This window comes from Capricornis sumatraensis, chromosome 15 (assembly GCF_032405125.1).
Source record: "Capricornis sumatraensis isolate serow.1 chromosome 15, serow.2, whole genome shotgun sequence".
Lineage (NCBI taxonomy): Eukaryota > Metazoa > Chordata > Mammalia > Artiodactyla > Bovidae > Capricornis > Capricornis sumatraensis.
The window spans coordinates 57,019,746-57,040,185 of NC_091083.1; the positions used below are offsets into that span (position 1 = coordinate 57,019,746).

A 20,440-nucleotide genomic window follows, 5' to 3' on the forward strand; every position below is an offset into this window, starting at 1 on the left:
GGGTGGTGCTGTTGGGGCCAGAGAAGCCCATTCCCAGGCAAACTGCTCGGGCTGCATGCCAGCTGGGACTGATGAGTGGCCCCTTGTGTTGCTCTCTGGGCACCTGGGCTGCTGTGGGCCCAGCAGAGGCCAGGGGGTGGGGGACGAACCTGAGGAGTAGCTGAGGGTGGGCCTACAACCTGGAGAGACCCTCAGAGCCTGGGCCAGGACAGACCCCGAGCCCCTCCCTCACTTGTCCAGAGGCTCCTGGGACACAGGGTGAGGAACCCCAAAGAGTAATGAGCCTGCAGAAGCCCCGTCAACCGCCTGGGCAGTGCCTTCAGGACTGTCCAACCTGAGAATGGTGAGCATCCAGGGACAATCTCAGGTTCGTCAGCCCGCAAGGTGCCGTTCCCTCCCCAGCAGCAGCGAGGGCCACATGGACTCCAGCAGAAGGGTGTGTACTGTCTGGGGAAGGACTCCACCCATCAGAGTGTCTCAGTTCTCCGCTGGGACACCAGGAGTCAAGAAGAAACTGCCAGATGCCAGTGTCCTGGGTTTGGCTTGATACAGCCCGAAGTGCTCCAGGGTGAGTCCCAGGAAGGGTCGTTTGTACATGTTTCAGGGCTGAGCCCCTGTACGAAGCAGCCAGAGACGCTGCACGACAGGCTGCATGGTGCTGGGAGACTTCCAGACCCTCCAAGGTCAAGCTGAGAGCTGGGGCGGGGGGCAGGAAGGGAGGGGCCGTGGATTCACTTCTGAAGGAACAGGGCAGAGGGCAGCAGGTTGGTTTTAGCTGTGCTCATAAGGGTGAGAAAAGGGCAACTAGCAACGGGGTTCTTGGGAACCCAGGTGCGTGACCCCGAGGAGGGCCCTGGTTGGGAGCCCTGGAGAACAGAGCGAGGATACATCCGCTGGGGCGGCGGATAGGTGGGTGGGCCTAGTTCCCTGGCGACGCCCTGGGCGCGGGTGCTCACCAGCTGGCTTCCAACTGGGGGCGAAGAACCGCCCCGGCGTCACGTGTCTGGGGGTGGGACCGGCGCTGGCTTGGACCCGCCCCAACCGCCACCACGCCCCCTAGTCCTAGCGCTAGCCGAGTTATCTCGGCCCGGGCATGTTGGGGGCCGCCCTCCCGGATGGAAAGAAAGCAGACAGGACTTGAAGGCGCCGCGGGTGCTTCCTCGGGGCCCCCCGAAGTTCTGGGGAGCCTGAGAAGGGGGTCTCCCTGAGACCGAGGAAGCCCAGTCCTCAGGACTTGGAGAGGATGGGTGACCGGTCGCGCCAGGGAGAGGGGTTACCGCATAGCGATGGGATCTTCCCGCCGGGACGGGCCGCGCGGAGTCCTCGGGGCCCCGAGCCCGACCGACACCGGAGACGCTACTCCAAGAGGGCAGGTGACTGCGGGCGCGTCCGGCCCCCCGCGCCCACGTGGCCCGCGCTCCTCTCCGGGCCGCGTCTTACCAAGTTGTTGCTGGGTTTCCTTGAACCAGGAGAACTCCCGGGACCGCTGGCCCGTCGCGGGGCCTTAGTCTGCGGCTGCCGCTTGGGTTCTTGGAATAAAGCGCTTCACGCGGTGACGTCGAAGGCAACGTAGGCGGGGGAGGGGGCAAGCTGCCTCGGAGCCAGCGCAGGGGAGCCCACGCGCTGCGGCACCGCGCACAACCTACCTGGACGCAGATTACCTGCGCCAGGTCTGCCGGGAGGGGGTGGGGAGACGTAAGCCGCTGCCACCGCCCACATCCCCATGGCAGACCCGCCCGTCCTCGTGGCCACGCCCCACACGCCGAACACGTGCTGGGCGGGGCTGCCTCTAGGTACTTCCCGGGTGTGTGGGAGGTAGGACAGGGAAGGGAGGCGGGAGGTGTAACTAAGATATTACCCACACGCTGCGACCACGACTTCTGCTAAAAGCCCAGTGTCCTAAGACTGGGCACAGGAGAGCAAAGGGCACTAGGGGGACCTCATCCATGCCCGGGGCCCTCAGTCCTCCTAAACAAGGGCCAGGAGGGGCGGAGGTCCCGTTGCCCACCACTCTGAATGCCCATCATTAAACATTGGTTTCGTGTTGTCACGACTTATTTCTCAGTATCTCAGGTAGCAAATACTGAAAATGAGGAAAAACGTCTGAGGATGCTATGGCTGGCAGGGAGATAGGAAGGGGCCTTCCTCTCTGTGAATGTGCAGGGCATTTGGGGCCACCAATCATGGGGAGGTTTCCAGACCCTGCCCAGTGGTAGTCCCTGGCCAGGGTAGCAGCTCTGCTTCATCAGCCAGGAAATAAAACCACCCGTGTCCTCAAGTGACAAGACCACCAACCACCTGTGGTTGATTCATGATATATGCTGTACAGAAATTAAAATAATCAACTAGATGTAGCCACATGGATTAAAAGGAAAAAATCTACATTGAATGAACACTCACAGTGATTTAGTGCTGTACAATTTATGTAAATCTTAGAAATCAGTGGTACATTTTAGATGATGCTGATACTGGTTGTTCAGTACATAGCTAAGTCGTGTCTGACTCTGCAACCACATGAACTGCAGCACACCAGGCTTCTCTGTCCATCAGTCTCCCTGAGTTTGCTCAAACTCATGTCTATTGAGTCAGTGATGCCATCCAACCATCTCATCCTGTCACTCCCTTCTCCTCTTGCCCTGTTTTCCCCAGCATCAGGGTCTTTTCCAGTGAGTCAGCTCTTTATATCAGGTGGCCAAAGTGTTGGAACTTCAGCTACCCTGACACTGGTAGGCAGGGTTTAAAACCATAAACAGAAGTGGACTTAAGTGCCTAGAGGCCCTCTGGACCCCCGGGAGAGAAGTACAAAGGGGTCTTTATTATGTTTTCCCTTTTGTCTGTTCTGGATCTCCCTTGCTTTGCACAGGCTCTCTCTAGTTGTGGTGGGTGGGGGCTGCTCTTTATTGAGGTACATGGGCTTCTCGTGTGGAGCACAGGCTCCAGGCACACAGATTTCAGTAGTTGCAGCACTCAGGCTCAGTGGTTTTGGTGTGCAGGCTCCAGGGTGTGAGGGCTTCAGGAGTGCTGGCACACAGGCTCAGCAGCTCCATGGCATGTTAAAATCTCCCTGGACCAGGGATTAAACCCATGTCCTCTACATTGGCAGGTGGATTCTTATCCACTGTGCCACCAAGGAAAGCCTCTTTTTGACAAAATAAAAAGTACACTGGCCTACCAGGGAAGTCCCTGTCATATCTTTTTGTGGAAAATCTAATCTAAATTACTTCATGTTTGTTATGTCCAAACAGTGCTTCAAGGTGTTTATTTTTTTTATGCTTTAATTTTTTTCAAATCATTTCTGCCTTGCTCTTCACTAAGACCAAAGACACAGAAGGAAGATCAGCACCGCCACCTGAGAAGCAAAGCCAAGAGGGGCCAGTACCCCCTGGGACGTGGAAAGTGACACCTGCAGCCGAAGACTGGTGTTTCTGGAGGCAGCTGCTCCCTACCGTGCTGTGGGGCCAGGGAGCCAGACCCACGGGCCATGTGGGTTAGAGTGGCCTCTGCCACCTAATGCCAGGGTCCCCAGGGTCTGAGCCATCCTGATATAAGAAGGCACACATGGTGGACGTGAACGCCGAGACATGCACACCACGGGGCAGAGATGGAGCCTCCTGCAAGAGCCCAAGACTGGATGCTTGTCTTGAGGGTGAGGAGACAGGTACAAAGGCAGCTGCCTGTACTGTGTCCAGGGGTGCCCGGTGGGGCACAGGATGTCACCTGCCCCTCTCCCTGCCATCAACGTCAGGAGGGCCAAGGAGGTCAGCTGCCCCCAGAGTGTAAGACTCCCCCCAAAATAGGATTATGCAGGGATCATTAAATAAGACATAAACCTGGTCTGCAGTGAAAACATTTATTTTTTACAAGTAATCTTTATTATAGCTCAACATTCAGACATAGAGACCATCACCATGGGAAACTTCCATGACCCACCAGCCCAGCCCCAGCTGTGTGCACGGGCTCAGGACAGAGGTCGGACCCCAGCAGCAGGACAAACCAGCACACGGACGACCATGGTCCATGCACCTGCGTTTAGCTTCTAACCACAATGTATACAGGTTTCAGTGTAAACTGCTTCCCTTGCCCACCTGAAACACCATCCCATCTCCAAGGAGATAAAACCGACCAGAAGTTGCTGCACACAGGACCCAGGCCCAGCCCCTTCCCCCAGGTGAGGTAGGAGAATAAATGTCCAAGCTGGAGCCTATCTATCTCCTACCTCACAGGGACCCTCTGGGTGGATCTGGGGTCAGGACAGACACCCCTTCGAACGCAGCTTTGTCACTGGTTGTATCTGATGCCTAGAAAATGGGTTTTAATGTTTCAAAGGATGGAGGGGTTTCTAGCCACGTCTGAGTGTCATGAGACACTCACCTCAGGGGGTCAGGTGAGTCCCCACGGATGGGGAGGCAGCCCTGCCCCCCCACCCCCAGAGGCTGACACCTGGCCTGCCACCCACACCTATCCCAGGACACAGCAGGGTCGGGGTTTCCTTCTGTGCACAGCAGGCCAGCTTGCCCAGACCCCTGCTCCTGCCCACTGATCAAGAAACTAGAGGCAGTTTTGGAGCCAACGTTTATTGTACTGTTGCTTCGCTCTGGACGGCAGCAGTCACGCTGCTGGGTGATATATACATATACACATATGTACACACACTGCCCACACCTACAGCAGAGACGACGCCAACCGTGCTTGAAAGGACAGTAAAAATATAGCTTTTGCCAATTCCACAGGAGAAGGAGTCACAACCAAAAGAGCAGAACAGGAGTCCTGTGTCACATGGGTTCACAGCTCAGAACACTGGGAAAGGAATGAGATCAGTCACTTTTCACGCCCCCTCACCACACCCCACAAGCAAGCTATGTCCCTGGCGGGGCTTGCTGAGAGCCAGGGAAGGGCGGACAGGGCCCCCAGGCCCTGGGCACCCACCCACCCACTGGAGGTCTCACACCAGGTGCCAGGGAGGCTGCCCATCTCCCCTGGAACAGGTCCTCCGCCCCACCTGGAGCAGGAGCGCCATGTCCATGTTCCCTAATGGGTTCCTCGTGGTGCTGGCTGCTCGACTGATCAGAGAAGCAGAAGGCTCACGCACGAGCGGTAACGTCTGAAGCAGTTTGAAAACAGAATAATGCCCAAGGAAGACAAGAGACCACGTCACCAAGCAGAAACAGAAATCTACAGGCCACCAGCCTCTGACCACCCCTCAGCCACTCCCATGCCCCTGCAGCACCGCAGGGCACCCCAGCACCAGCCACAGCACTTGTTTCCCGCCACAGCAGGCAGAGGGTCATCCCCTCTGAACACACGAACAGGGGATGCTCCAGACACAACACCCTGCTTACCAGGAAAACACGGGCCACAGGAAACAGGGAAACACAGCCAGGGGCCTAGGTCTCCAGTCAGGGGGAGTGCCTGAAGGTGCCAAGAAGACTTTTTCTACTTCCAGATCAACAAAGTGAACACGCAGGAAGGTCTGAGTCAGGGTCAGGTGAAAGGGTGTGGTCTAGACCCAGCAGATGCTGGCTCCTTGGGGACCTGGGCCTCATGCAATCGTTACTATCACCAGAATTGTCACTTTCGTCATGATTTACTAGATTTTCGCAATTCTGTGGGAGACTGGGTTCAACAAACTTGCAGACCTGCCCCTTTTCCACAGCACCCTGGTCTCCAGGGGATCGTCATGTTTCTAGCAGATGAGCAGCAAGATTCCGGAACTAAGACACACCTGGCAAGGGACTCACCATGACGTGTCGGGGGGTGGGTCCTGGAGTTTTCCACCCACAAAGCAACAACACACCCACTGCAGAAGGGTGGCTGCCTGCCTTCTGGAGTCCAAGCTTTGAACTTGTTTTTTGGCCATTCTGGGGTGAAACAACTCATTTCCTAAGCTATTTCCACAAACAGGATGGCTGACTAGGGCCTCCTCTCAGGCTGAATTCTTGATGTCTGCCTGGGGCTGGCACCAAAGACCAGCCTCCTCCCTGGTCCAGGACAGATCAAATAACCAATTCCTTGTTCTTTTAAGAGGTCTGATTTTTGCAGGTTATTTCTAATTTAATACCAGTGCATTTATCTCACCTCTCACTGGATGTCTTCATGATCATTTTCACAGGCAAAAACCCCAAATAAAACAATACCATTAAGTGCCTCTAGACCTGGTGACTGCAGAGCACAGAACAGCGAGTGAGCTGGGGCCATGGGTGGGCAGGTGGGGCGGGGGACAGTGGCTGTGGGAGGGTGTCCTGGTGCGTCTGACCTCCTCACGTGCAGCCCCTGCCCACAACCTCCCCCACTGGACACTGAGGAGGAGTCCAGTGGTCACTAGGTTCATTCTACAGAAATCAGGCAGGCCTGCTTGGGCCACACAGGTATTGAGGTGCAAGTCTGGCACAGGCGCAGCACAAAATGTCTCCAAGTCCTCACAGTGGTGGACTACCCCCAGGGCTAGACGCAGACAAGACAGACTGGCTTCCGACAGTCCACAGGTGGTGGTACTGAGACAGAGGTGAGAGAGCTTCTGTGGTCTGGCTGCAGGTGAATGAGCCAAGGGCACCAAGGTCTCCTGGGGACTGACCCTCTGCCCGGAGTGTGCCTTTGGTCCAGCTGGTCCTTCCTCCATGAGCTCGACGTCTCTAACTGCCCAAACCATTCACAATGGCCAAAGGGAGCAGGTGGAGGAAAGTGGGTTGGAGGTGGGGTGGGGGCGGGAAGCAGGAGGGGTATGCAGCCCACTCGCCACCGGCAGCCTGGATTCAGCCCCTCTGACCACCACTAATTGGGCCGCTGATACCATCTGTGGTTCTTGGAGGTCCAAGAAAGGATTACAAAGAGGCCAGGTGGGCCTGAAGGAATGTGGAGGGCAGTGCAGGGAAGGGGAGCATGGAGGCTGCAGGGACGACCCAGCCGGGGAGGGAGCACACTCGAGCACAGGGGCCTCAGGTCAGATACGGGAATACCTGCCATGAGGCGAAGCAGATGAGGTGAGCATGAGTACCCCAGGGCAACACCCTGGGACCGGGAGCCAGGCCCAGCTCCTTCCTGTCAAGTGAGTCCAGAGGCCCTGCCTGTGGCCGCAAGATAGGCAGACAGGGCAGGGAGCAGACCCCACAGCTTCCATCAGGCAGCAACTGCCTCAGGCCCCCATGAAACAGGAAACAGAGTGCCCATCCCGCCTGAGCCCACCTGGCGGTGAGGGACCGCAAGGGCCACCCACCCGCCACGCCAACCTGCCTGAGAGTCCTGAAGCAGCCCCAAGTCCGGTGAATACAGTCTGGCTGCAACACGCCCACAACACAGACAGACATGGACATAACCCATACATGCTATTAAAAAAAGGAAACAACAGAAGATGAAGAAGACCGTAGCTAAACTGCTTTAAATACTGCATGCTACGCACTTCATGTGTCGGGGGTGGATGGGCGGGCACAGAGGCGGGTCGGCGGGGCCCTCCTGGGGCCAGGGCGGCTCCCACGCCATCTCTGTGACTACAGTTCATGATTCTAAGGTTGAGTGGCTGGGTGCTGACTGATCCTGGACTTAGTTGAACCCGTCGGTGTGGTAGCTGGGGTGGGAGTCAGCCGTGAGCTGGGTGGTCTCCGTGGCAGACGCCGGCTGGATGACGATTGGTGTGTCTGCGGCCTCTGCAAGCAAGTGACACGCATGGAGTGAGGTCAGGCCAGTGAGATTCACGGCCCCCGACACTGTGTGACACACTCGGCCGCCTGGTGGCTCGACTGGGGTCAGAGGTCGTAGAACAAGCACTCGGAAGGGTGAGGCTGCCTGGACCTCTGCCCGACACGGCCTTCGTCCATGGCCTCGGCCCTCGGCCCTCCCCACCTACTCGGCCGCCACACTCCGCAGCGGGGACAGCCCTCCGAGCCTGCGTTACCTCCAGCGTCCACGTTCACACCTCAACCGTCCCGCTGCCACCACAAACACTCCCGCACAGTGTCAGTGCCCTCCTGTTTGACGAGACAGGGCGACACGTTCAGGGCCCACTCTGGCCCCGCCCCTCGCGCACCGCCCAGGCGGTGGGCGCACTCACCCCTCTCGTCGGACTGCAGCTGTGCTTCCAGGTCCTCGGGGGACACATAGAACTCGGTCTCTTCCCCCTCTGGCGCCTTGGGCTTGCACTTGCCACAGCAGCAGTTGAAGCAGCAGCAGAGGCAGCAGCAGCAGTAGCAGCAGGTGAGGAGCCCGCAGAAGATGAACAGGGCCTGGGGGCAGGGGGACAGGGCTGTGTGAGGAAGCCGGGGCCTGGCCCTCACCCCCACCCACCGCAGCTATAGAGGGGTCCTCAACCAACAGTGGATTCTTTCCCAGATCAAGATGAATAAAGAACATTAAGACAGGAAGACAGGAAAGGCAGAAAGAAAGACCAGCTGCATAAGGAAGAGTGAATTCTCAACGGGGGGAGGAAGGAAGGGGGACTGGCTTCCAACAGCATAGTGCCCGGCAGTGAGCCACGCTCTCGGGCCTTACACGGCAGATGCTTTGAATAAATTCAGGAAACCAAGTAATGTTAACATATAAAAACAATACTATCTTTTCAAGTTTCTCAAGCCAGACATTTCAAACACATCTTCTCAATCACAAAAACAAATCTCTCCACACTGTGATGACAAGTGTGTTTCCTGTTTCTATCACAGCGACTCATAAAAAAAAATGCTGTGGATGCCACCCCTCAGCATAGGCCTCGCTCTATGCATCCAGGTCAGCTGCAGGCAGACCACCAGGCCAGCGAAAGCTGCTGGGACTGGACCTTTGCCTGTATCCACAGGGATGAGGAGCCTGCCACATGCCCAGACCCACCCGCTAGGATGCGAGTGTGGGAGCTGCAGCCTCACCTTGGCCCACCAGCTGGAGAGCACAAAGTAGGTGTTCACGTTCTCCTCCCCGAACTGCTCGGCCACGTAGAGCCCCAGTGAGCCGTACTTGTCGTAGATGTTTCTTTTCGTGGCGTCCGTCAAGATGGCGTGGGCGTTGTTGATCTCCTTAAACTTGTCCGCAGCCTCCGGGTTATCAGGGTTCTTGTCAGGGTGGTATTTCAAGGCCAGCTTCCTGCAAACCAAAACGATCTGCTGGTCGTGCATTTTGTATTCACCCACTGGACGGAGGGCTAACAGAGACACATTTACCCTTCACCAGCTCCCTTTCTAACTTTCCACAGAACTCAAGAATGCCAGGGTCAACAGAAATTTCTGCAATCATCCAGAGCCATCCACAGAGGAGCAGGTGCCCTGTGGGAGCTGACCTGCAAGCAGCTAGCCTGGGCGGGCCTGCTCTGATGTCCCCCAGGAACTGCCAACCCCGCTGCTGCCCTCTAGTGTCCCGGATGTTCATTGAACATTTGTCAAACAGGCAAGGGCAGGGACTGGGCAGCAAAGGCTTTTTAAACGTGTCTGATAAGGAGATAAGGGAGACCATAAAGCACTGTGTCAGGTGGTTGCAACAATGACAGTGCCTTAGAGACACTGCATGGGGTGGGGGTGGGGCAAGCTCAGAGAGAAGGCCACCCCATGGTGTGGAGACTAATCCACAGTCACAGCTCAGCACACTCAGACCTGTCCCCAAGGCCTCTGCTCCAGGGCAGGGAGTTCAAGGAGCTGTTTAGTTTTTTTGTTTGTTTTTTAATTTATTTATGTAAGAGGTTGTGTTTTTTTTTGTTGTTGTTTTTTAATTTATTTATACAAGGGGCTGTTTTCTGTTGCCCATAAAGCATTAACATAACAATCATGAGATGCAATAGAACTGCTACTGTGACCCTGCAAGTAAGCCAGGGAAACAGGGAGATATACGACAGCCATGCAGGAGCTGCTGGGGTAGAGGCTTCTTACCGGTAGGACTTCTTAATGTCATCTGAGGTTGCGTTCTTGTCCAGCCCCAGTACATGGTACAGGGACTCCCCAGAGGTAGAGAGTGAACGCTGTCTCTGGTCTGCCATGGCACGCTAGTCTACAAGGAGAACACAGAGAAAATATCAGAAAGTACAGATTAAAATTCCCAGCGCAGAGCAGACAGACTTGATTCTATTTGAGGCAAAAATCACAGCACTTTGTGGGGGTCACAACATATACAAATATGACACATTCATCTACAGCAGATAGGAGTGAGGAGTGGTCCCACGTTAAGGAAAGGGGCAGTTTCTGACTGCTACAATACTGTCACCCTAAGTAGGCTATAAAAATTTAAGTGTGTTTACCACAATCCCTTGAGCAACCTCTAAGTAAAAACATAAGGGGGCCTAGCTAGAAAGCTGAAAGAAAAATGAGAAGGAAACTCTACAGATGAAAAGCTCCAGTGAAACGAAGACACTGTCAAATGGACAAAAGTGCAAGAGACACACTTTAAAAACAGGGTCTCAAAATATATAAAACAAATTTTGACAAATAAGGGGAGAAGCAGACAATTTCAGTCACAAAAATCTTAACACCCCTCCCTCAGAAACTGACACAACAGAAACACACACAAAGTTATGAAAAATGCCAACAATCTGAAGAATACTCTCAAACAACATTATCCAATTACCTGTATGACACCCACATCCACAGAACTTAAACGTTCACATGATGGGCCTTAAAACAAGCTTCCAAAAATCTAAACAGACAGAGGGTTTCCCTGGTGGCTCAGCAGTAAAGAATCGGCCTGCTCATGTAGGGGACATGGTTCAATCTCTGGTCCAGGAGGATTTCACATGCTGTGGAGCAACTAAGCCTATGCACCACAATGGCTGAGCTGCAGCTTAGAGCTTGTGCTCTGCTACAAGAGAAGCCACTGCAATAAGAAGCCTGTGCACCGCAACTAGAGAGTAGCCTGTGTGCAGCAATGAAGACCCACACAGCCAAAATTAAAAAAAAAAAAAATTAAATGGACTAAAATCGTATACAGTATGTCCCCAACACGAACAGATTAGAGACCTAAAATCAAAGTTATCTAGGAAAAACTCAGTGTTTACTATTAAAACAATATACTACGAAATAACATGCAGTTCAAAGAAAACAGGACAGACATTATTTCTAAATTCATTACTAATGTAATAATCTGTGTGATTATAAGCTACTACTTAAAGTTGACATATCACAGTTGCCAAAACTCAGAAGCAACCAGGATGTCCTTCAGCAGATGATGGATAATAAACTGTGGTACATCCAGACAGTGGAGTATTACTTAGCACTGACTGAAATGAGCTACCAAACCATGAAAAGACATGGAGGAGCCTAAATGCATTTAACTCAGTGAAAGAAGCCGATCAGAAAGAGCTATACACACACTGTAGGATTCTACCACTCTAACACTCTGGAGAAGACAAACCTATGAAGACAGTAGAAAGACCGGTGTTTGCCAGGGGCTGGGGGCAGGGAGGATGAACCGGCAGAGCACAGAGGGTTTTTACCACACTGAAACTATTCTGATACCACAATGCTACATACACATCATCATACATTTGTCAGAATCGGAAGAATGTGCAACACCAAGAGTGAGCCCTGATGTAAACTGTGGACTTGAGTTAATTTGTATCAATGTTAGATCATCACTCTAAACAATGTACCACTCAATGCCAAAAAATTGGGACTGGGGGCAGGGGCAGGAAGTACAAGGCAACTCTCTGAACAGTGTACTCAATTTTTGTGTAAACCTAAAACTGCCCCAAACAGTTCCACTATCCTCAGAGACTGAAATTACAGCAAGCTATGACCACCTGACCTGCCTCTTGAGAAACCTATATGCAGGTCAGGAAGCAACAGTTAGAACTGGACATGGAACAACAGACTGGTTCCAAATAGGAAAAGGAGTATGTCAAGGCTGTATATTGTCACTCTGCTTATTTAACTTCTACGCAGAGTACATCATGAGAAATGCTGGGCTGGAAGAAGCACAAGCTAGAATCAAGGTTGCCGGGAGAAATATCAATAACCTCAGATATGCAGATGACACCACCCTTATGGCAGAAAGTGAAGAGGAACTAAAAAGCCTCTTGATGAAAGTGAAAGAGCAGAGTGAAAAAGTTGGCTTAAAGCTCAACATTCAGAAAACGAAGATCACGGCATCTGGTCCCATCACTTCATGGGAAATAGATGGAGAAACAGTGGAAACAGAGTCAAGACTTCACTTTTTTGGGCTCCAGGGTCACTGCAGATGGTGATTGCAGCCATGAAATTAAAAGATGCTTACTCCTTGGAAGAAAAGTTATGACCAACCTAGATAGCCTATTTAAAAGCAGAGACATTACTTTGCCAACAAAGGTCCGTCTAGTCAAGGTTATGATTTTTCCAGTGGTCATGTATGGATGTGAGAGTTGGACTGTGAAGAAAGCTGAGTGCCGAAGAATTGATGCTTTTGAAGTGTGGTGTTGGAGAAGACTCTTGAGAGTCCCTTGGCCTGCAAAGAGATCCAACCAGTCCATTCTGAAGGAGATCAGCTCTGGGATTTCTTTGGAGGGAATGATGCTAAAGCTGAAACTTCAGTACTTTGGCCACCTCATGCGAAGGGTTGACTCATTGGAAAAGACTCTGATGCTGGGAGGGATTGGGGGCAGGAGGAGAAGGGGACGACAGAGGATGAGATGGCTGGATGGCATCACTGACTCAATGGAGGTGAGTCTGAGTGAACTCCGGGAGTTGGTGATGGACAGGGAGGCCTGGCGTGCTGCGATTCATGGAGTCGCAAAAAGTCGGACATGACTGAGCGACTGAACTGATGATCACAAGGTCATCAGAAAGAAAACGCAGGCTCCAGAAATCACCATCCAAGCAGGGAAGCTGTCAACAAAGCAGACGGCACAACTGCCTGTAACAGCCAGAGAACAGAGGAGGCATGATTCAAGGAGCATCGGAAGAGAACCAGCATATGGAAAACAGAAAATGAGAAGCTCCATCTAGTGGCAAAGAATCTAAAGGCAAAGAATACAGCCAACTGAGAAAGAAATAGTCAACCAAAAACAAAATTAGTGCTGACAGAAAACACAAGTGTGCAAACTGCACCCTGCCGAGCAGAGCAGCAAGGTCAAACATCCATGTCCTGGGCACTGAGAACTTCCCCAAACAAAACATGCTTCCAGCTCTAAGGAGAAAGGAGTTTCGTCCTAGGAGTCCATCATCAACAAGGTGTAAGTCAGAAGAATGTTTAAATGCAGGAGTTCGGGAAAAGCACAGCATGCATACCCTGAACGAACCAATGATCTGGACAGCATTTCAGCAAAATGAGGAAGGAAATCAAGAAACAGGAAAAGGAAAACACGTGGTAAGAAGAGTGGCGGCAGCCGCTTCAGAGGAGGGTCACTTCTGATCACAACCAGGACACAAGCATGTAAACTCCCTCCAGACTGGGTTCCTCAGGGGCCGGGCTCCCCCAGGCACGATGACAACTGTCACAGGCACAGACAGAAGCACAGAGAGGTGCAGTCAGGACCCAAGCGAAACCAAAGGGCACAAAGAACGCTGTGACGTTGGTGTGTCACTGTCGAGCCTCACTGCCATCACAGAGCTGATGGGCTCTGGAACCAAGGTAAGCCCAGTTCTAATAGCTTCCAGCTGTGGGCGTGGCCAGGTCACTGCAGCAGTCGGCATTTACCTCCTCATCTGGATTAGAAACAAGGACATACCTCCCCACTACCAGGGCAGGGCCTGCAGGGAGCTCAGGACCCTCAATTATGTTAATGACAGCATATTCTCGTCAAGTCTCCATTACTAAGAATTTACAGCAGAAGTAACATGACTGTGTCAAGTTTACTTACTACTTGCTAAGTAATTTTTTTGGTTCTGAGAACTGTTCTAGAAAATACAACTTTGACAAATTACCTTTACAAATTAAAAAAGGATCAGCTACTCAGTTCCTACTGAATAACCCACCCACAGAAAAATATCAATAACTAATACTTTCGTATCTGCTCCACAGAAGTTAACTACATCATCAACTGTGTTGTTGTTCAGTCATTAAATCATGTCCAACTCTGTGACCCCATGGACTGCAGCACACCAGGCTTCCCTGTCCTTCACCATCTCCTGGAGTTTGCTAAAACTCATATTCATTGTATTGGTGATGCCATCCGACCATCTCATCTTCAGTTGCCCCCTTCTCCTCCTGCCCTTGATCTTTCCCAGCATCAGGGTCTTTTCCAATGATTTGGCTGTTCACATCAGATGGCCAAAGTATTGGAGCTTCAGTTTCAGCATCAGTCTTCCCAATGAATATTCAGGGTTGATTTCCTTTAGGATTGACTGGTTTAATATCCCGGCTGTCCAAGGGACTCTCAAAAGTCTTCTTCAGCACCACAATTAGAAAGCATCAATTTTTCAGTGCTCAGCCTTCTTTATGGTCCAATTCTCATATCCATACATGACTACTAGAAAAACCATAGCTTTGACTAGACAGGCCTTTGTTGGCAAAGTGATGTCTCTGCTTTTGAATATGCCATCTAGGTTTGTCACAGCTTTTCTTCCAAGCAAGCATCTTTTAATTTCATGGTTGCAGTCACCATTCACGGTGATTTTGGAGCCCAAGAAAATAAAGTCTGTCACTGTTTTCATTTTTCTCCCATTTATCTGCCATGAAGTGGTGGGACTGGATGCCATGATAGTTTTTTGAGTGTTGAGTTTTAAGAAGTGCCAGCTACTTACTGTGACTGACGAGAACTCTCTGTGAAACTTTAGAATCTAAGTCAAGACTCCCCAGCACCACTTATGCCTGAGACCTCCATGCTCCCGCACCAAGTGGCAGAATTTCCTGGTCTACGACAAAACCAGCCCGAGGAAACACAATACACAAGCGGATTAGTTAGGGTAAGCCAGACTCTGTGGTTCATCACCTGCCTCTTCACACATACAGAGAGACCGCTGACTATTAAAACCTTAGAATTAGATTTCTTAACTTCAATGAACTGCCAGCAACTATATCCAAATTTTAAAGGCCAATATTTGTTTAATAGTAAATACACCTCTTGAAACCCAGCCAAATAAATAAAAATATTATTAAAAAAATAAACACATCTCTTCAAACCCAGGGATTAAAAACCAGGTTCCACATTTTGAGTCCCTGGTACCCACAGCTTCCCCTCCCCAACCGGGAGCTGGAGCCTCTGTGACGCTCGGCACCAGAGTGTGGTGGGGCAGGACAGGACCTTCGGAGTAGACACTGGCACCACCAGGCAGGTTCTCCCCACAGAAGAGCAGGCTCATGCTCACACAGATCAAGACTGTTGGGAACCAAGAGCTTCCAAAAAGCCGAGTTGGTGATAAAATCCAGCCAGTCAAGACGGGAAGCCAGGGTGACAGGTCTGCAGGCAAGTGACAAATGCACAGAAATGCAAGAAGCCAACTGAGGAGCAGCAACAGGCCTACTGTGAACCTCCTGGACCGCACGGTGGGTGAGGATACAGTCTGGCAGCCCCATGGCTGCCTCTGGGTAAAGGTAAGGGAGCAGCAATTTCACTGGTATCACCTCCATCTATCTCGTTTGCCAAATTCAAGGAAAACTGGAACAAACACTTCTACTTAAACGACGATGTGAGTATCTTCAGAATATGCCTGGTGATTTGGTTGTTTCTGAGAAGTACCAGGGAGTAGAGGTTAAAATATTTCTTGTCGGACTTTCCCAGGGGGTACAGTGTATGGGAATCCACCTGCCAATGCAGGGGACACAGGTTCAATCCCTGATCCGGGAAGATTCCACATACTGCGGAGCAACTAAACCGGTGAGCCGCAACTACTGAGCCCTCACTCTAGAGACCAAGAGCCACAACTACTAAAGCCCGTGTGTCTAGAGCCTATGCTCTGATAAGAAGAGTAGCCCTTGTGCACCGCAACTAGAGAAAGCCCATGCACAACCATGAAGACCCAGCAGAGCCAAAAATAAAAAGTAAATAAACAATTCAAAAAACAAAAGACTTCGCTGTCTACCACTATTCCAATGCTATTGTTTTTTGAAATCATGGTCTTCTGTAGGATTTTCTGCACTGCATGAACTTGAAGCACCTGTCATGACTCACGTCCAGGACACACAACTTCCACAGGCCAGGCTGTCGCGCTCACTGAGCACTCAGCCTTCTCGGTGCTCAGGGCCTTCAGCTCTAGGGCTGTGGACCTGTCTCCATGTGCTAACAATAAGCAAGGCTCCAACAGTCCCTACAGTGCCCTTTCTCATTAGTGCTCAAGAGCAAGCTGTCCATTTGGGGATGTGTTTTTGGCTGTGAGCCAATCAAAGGGCCGTAAATGAAGGATCCTGACGAGGGCCCAGTCAACTGCAAATCCTAAGAACCCAAGAACATCCTTGCATGGACTCCCTCCAACCCAATTTTGTATCATTAGAGTTGGCATCACAAACAGTAAGAGTAAGGGACTAAATAACCTTATATTTGAATAAAATCACTGACAGCACAGCAATCAGTCTGGACAGCTCACGCCTAATTTAATTGTCTCACCAAGCTGGGTACAGTAAAAGTCAGAACAGACTTGAACGTCAAGGCTTGCTCAGTGCTCTTTGTCAAAGGATTATCATCACTCTAGAGTTGGCATGAGAGCTTTTTTGTAAAGGGCAAGACAGTAAATACTTGTCTTATGGGCCTGAAATCTACAGTCTCCACCACCATGTTGCAAGTTTCTGCCTCTGAGGCATGAAAACGCACTGTGTCTAAGAGAACGGGCACAAGTGTACACCCAGATACCAGATCTAAAGACAGCAACCAGCATACCCCTTGCCCCAGGGGTCAAGTCATGGCTCTCTTGTGAGTCTTTTAGGGAAGTTGAGTTTTGTGAATGGGCTTACATTTGTGTGCTGTGAGCAAGTGTAGGCGTAGTCACTGTGACTCTTTTTTAGTCCTCAAAGTTAACTTGGCATAAATGCAAAACGAAGACGTGGGCAAGAAACATTATGAATATGCATTTCCTATCGAGACAGTAAAACTCAAAGAAATTCGTCACAACACGAAGCAATTAGGCCAGACAGCAGCAAGAGCACTGCATCCCCACCCCTACTCCCACAAAAAAATTGCCGGAAAAGCTGTGGACTAGGTGACGGCATTTTTTACAGAAACCATCCAGAGTGCTCACTATCATCCTGTCTGCTTACTTCCCATCATGGTTTACGCACTATCAGCTCTGGCAACTTGCCTGGAAAGCCGCCAGCTGGCAAGCGGGAAAATTTAAACCAACAAGACAAATCCAATGCCACTGTCACCGTGCAGTCCCAGGACTTCCAGGGGGCACAGCACCCCAGCTGGGACTCCCAAGCTCCAGACACCACTCGCTCAGCATGCTCAGGGCACCAGGCATTTGGGCGGGCAGAGGACGAACATGTCAAAACAACCAGCCACAGTTCAGCACCACACACCTGCTCCCAATCACCAGCTGCAGCGTCTACCAAAGGACAGGGAAGTGAGACCCCTCCTTTGCAAGCTTCTCCCGTGATGAAGTACAAACTGGCCCCGAGAAAGAAGTCTCTTCCATCACCTTGGTGGGTATGGACTCTGGCACAGCAACAGTGCAGCCCTATGCCCACCGGACAAAGATCAATTCCAATGCGCTCTCCTTGGGTGCCAATGATGGGGACTCTGCTCACAGGACACACATCTATCTCGAAGGGCAAAGAGTATTTACCCTTCTTCAGGATCACGGGGTTCAAAAGTATTCACATGCACACTGGGGGCTGGGCAGGAGACTCCACCCCAAGGCCAGGGAGCGGTGGCTGAGGCAGATGAGCTCAGATGCCCTGGAGCAGTGGTGAGGGGAACAGGCAACACAGGCCCTCTGTAAGATCCCCTGGCTGCAGAGCACAGATGAATACGGAGAGAACACGCCAAGACCCACCAGCCACACTGCTGAAAACCAGAGCTCAAGAGCAAACGGACATGTTACAGAGCAGTGGGCCATGATCTCAACTCTCCTCACCGGAGGTCACAGGAACCAGAAAGCAGTGGCACCCAAAGTGAAGGTGCAGAGATAAAACACCTGTCAGGCCAGAATTCTGTTTTCAGCAAAAACATCACTCAGAAACAAAGGCTGAAATGAAAACATTTTCCAGCAGAGACTAAGAGAACCCATGACAAAACACATTAACAAAACCTAAAATACAAGAAACACTAGCAAGAGCTACCTGGATGGAGGGCAAACAACACCAGGCAGAAACCAGTATCTTTAGAAGGAACAAAGGCCACAGGCTTCCCATTTTGGGAAGCATGTAGGTAATAGATGACTTTTTTCCTTTTTGTTAAAAAACAAAAACAAAAACACAGGACTGTTGGGAGCAGAATTCTCAGTCTTGGCTTGTGGGGTTTATGTGGCCCTTTGCACAGAGGAGCAGTGGGGTGGGGTGGAGTGGATGCCTTGTGTGAAGTGGACAACATCAGCTCTAAGAAAAGTAAACCATACACATGCCCATCAACAGGGGAACTGATCATTTCTGGTCTAATCTATACAGAACACTACTCATCAATAAAAAAGAAGGACATACTGACACAAGCAATAAAATCTCAAACACAATGTGTTACACAAGCTAAAGACAAAATGACTCCATAAAATTAAGAACAGGAAAAACAACTTATCGTGATCTCACAAGTGTACACACCCAGACTCACTGAGATCCGGCTGTGTGCCTCTTGCGGTGGTCAACTTTTACTTGCAGTAAGAAGAGCACCTGCTGTAACTGAGGTGACTCAACATAAATTAGACAGCAGCAGAAAACCAAATGAAACATGAAAGTCTCCAATCTGCCAGAGCAGGTGCTTGTTTTCACAACTTTCATGGAGACACAGAAAAACATCCATGTGCCTGTCATTCCATTCTGTGGCTACTCTCAGCAGAGACTGACACCACAAAGCTGAAAATACTGTCTGGCCCTTTAAGAAAAAAACAGCTGCTATGAACATGATTTGAACAGATGTTTTAATGGAATAAATGCTGTCCAAGCATAAAAACTATTAAATGTAAATTTCTTACCATTTTCACACACATTTCAAAAGTTAGTGTTCTAGTTAGTCCAAGCTCGTCAACCCCAAGGAGGATACAGCCAGTCCTCCCAGGCTGTCACCAGGATAGTGTGTAAAGCATGGCTCCGCTCCTGTTATATCCCACTCAGGTCCTCCCCACCAACTCAGTGGCTGCAGTGTCAGAGCCCAGACCCCGGCCTGTCCCACAAGGCCCTTCTGGACACAGGCCCAGCCTGACACCAGCCTCTTTTGCCACTGTACCCACTGGGCCTCATGGCCTGAAAACACGCTCTGCTAACCCTGAGCACCTGGAGTCCTCTAATGCCCTGCCCCCTCCTACATGGAGTCTCTCCTTAGATTCCCAACCCTGAAGTGACACCCAGGTCCTGGAAGCCTGTCCTGACACCTGCACGATGCGCAGCGGAGCCCGCTGAGTCCTCTGGAGCTGTCTTGGGTCTTGAGCATATGTTTGTGTTGTTTGTTCAACAAATGTTTATGAAGCACCTGCTCTCAAAGTTGGGGAGGTAGCAGTGAACAAAACAAATGAACAGACAAAAAGCCCCATCCTCATAGCCACAACCAAGCTCGGGGAAGACATAAACATCTTCAAGGGAGAGGGGCGTGCACTCCTGATCCCCACGTGTGATCTCAGCAAGTGCTGACTGTTCATGAGGTGTCGTTATTGAATTCAACCTACTACTGGAAGAAGAAGCAATACTTTGAAAGAACAGATGTGAAAACATCTTAAGGTTCTGTTTTAGATGTTTTATGATACACAGAAAGGAAGATCTGCCACATGGAAGTCATGATGCATTGTGAGGAAAAAAAAAAAACAAAAACAAAAAACCCACCATCCCATCCTTCAATTTAAAACCTAGAAACTTACCAGTAACTGTGAAATGTCCTGCATTCTCCCCATGTACCTGAAGCGATGTCATTACAATCTCTTGCTTAAAGAAATTTGCTTCATATTATTTCTCCCTAAAAACTATTTAGTTTTAATTCTTTGAGCTTTAAAATGGTCTTGATATGGTATATGCAGCCTTCTGTGACTTATTTTTGTTAGATGCATTCCTAGTTTTATGTTAGATGTATGTTAGATGTGTTCCTAGGAATTCATGCATTCCTAGTACTGGACAAATCCCATTTGGGGGCAAATCATAACTTATCAATCCATTCCTCTACTGGAGGATGCCTGGCCATTCCCAGGTCTTGCTATTACTGGGTCCTCAACCTGCTGAACAATTCCTGCTGGCAGGTCTCCCTAGGGCAGCACCAGGCACAGGGTGATGCCCTGCTGGCTCAGGTCACGACAGTTAGACTCCCCACCTGTCAGAACAGCAGCAGGTATCTACAGGAGGAGACACCCTCTTTATCCATTCAGGAAATGCAACTTAAAACTACAATAAGGTACCATCACACACCTATCAGGGCTTCCTAGGTGGAGTTAGCAGTAAAGAATCCACCTGTCAATGCAGGAGACATAAGAGACGCGGGCTGAATCTCTGGGTCCGGAAGATCCCCTGA

The 20,440-nt window shown here is 50.8% G+C and overlaps 1 protein-coding gene across 3 annotated transcripts in view; it reads right to left on the reverse strand.

The window, feature by feature from the left end:
• Window positions 1–3,965: 3,965 nt before the first annotated feature.
• DNAJC5 (DnaJ heat shock protein family (Hsp40) member C5) overlaps window positions 3,966–20,440 on the reverse strand; it is a 29,321-nt gene continuing 12,846 nt past the window's right edge. The window contains exons 2-6 of one of the 3 annotated variants that reach the window (XR_011145930.1): window positions 9,834–9,951; window positions 8,844–9,057; window positions 8,042–8,213; window positions 5,000–7,637; window positions 3,966–4,797 (exon numbers count right to left, since the gene is read on the reverse strand). Coding sequence is in view for 1 of the 3 variants with exons in the window: in XM_068987029.1 (XP_068843130.1) it covers window positions 7,534–7,637; window positions 8,042–8,213; window positions 8,844–9,057; window positions 9,834–9,940 (597 nt within the window). In the remaining 2 variants the exon portion in view is untranslated. Of the gene's footprint in view, window positions 7,638–7,885; window positions 7,959–8,041; window positions 8,214–8,843; window positions 9,058–9,833; window positions 9,952–20,440 lie in introns of all 3 variants that reach the window. The other 2 variants (XR_011145931.1, XM_068987029.1) reach the window with 2 other exon arrangements.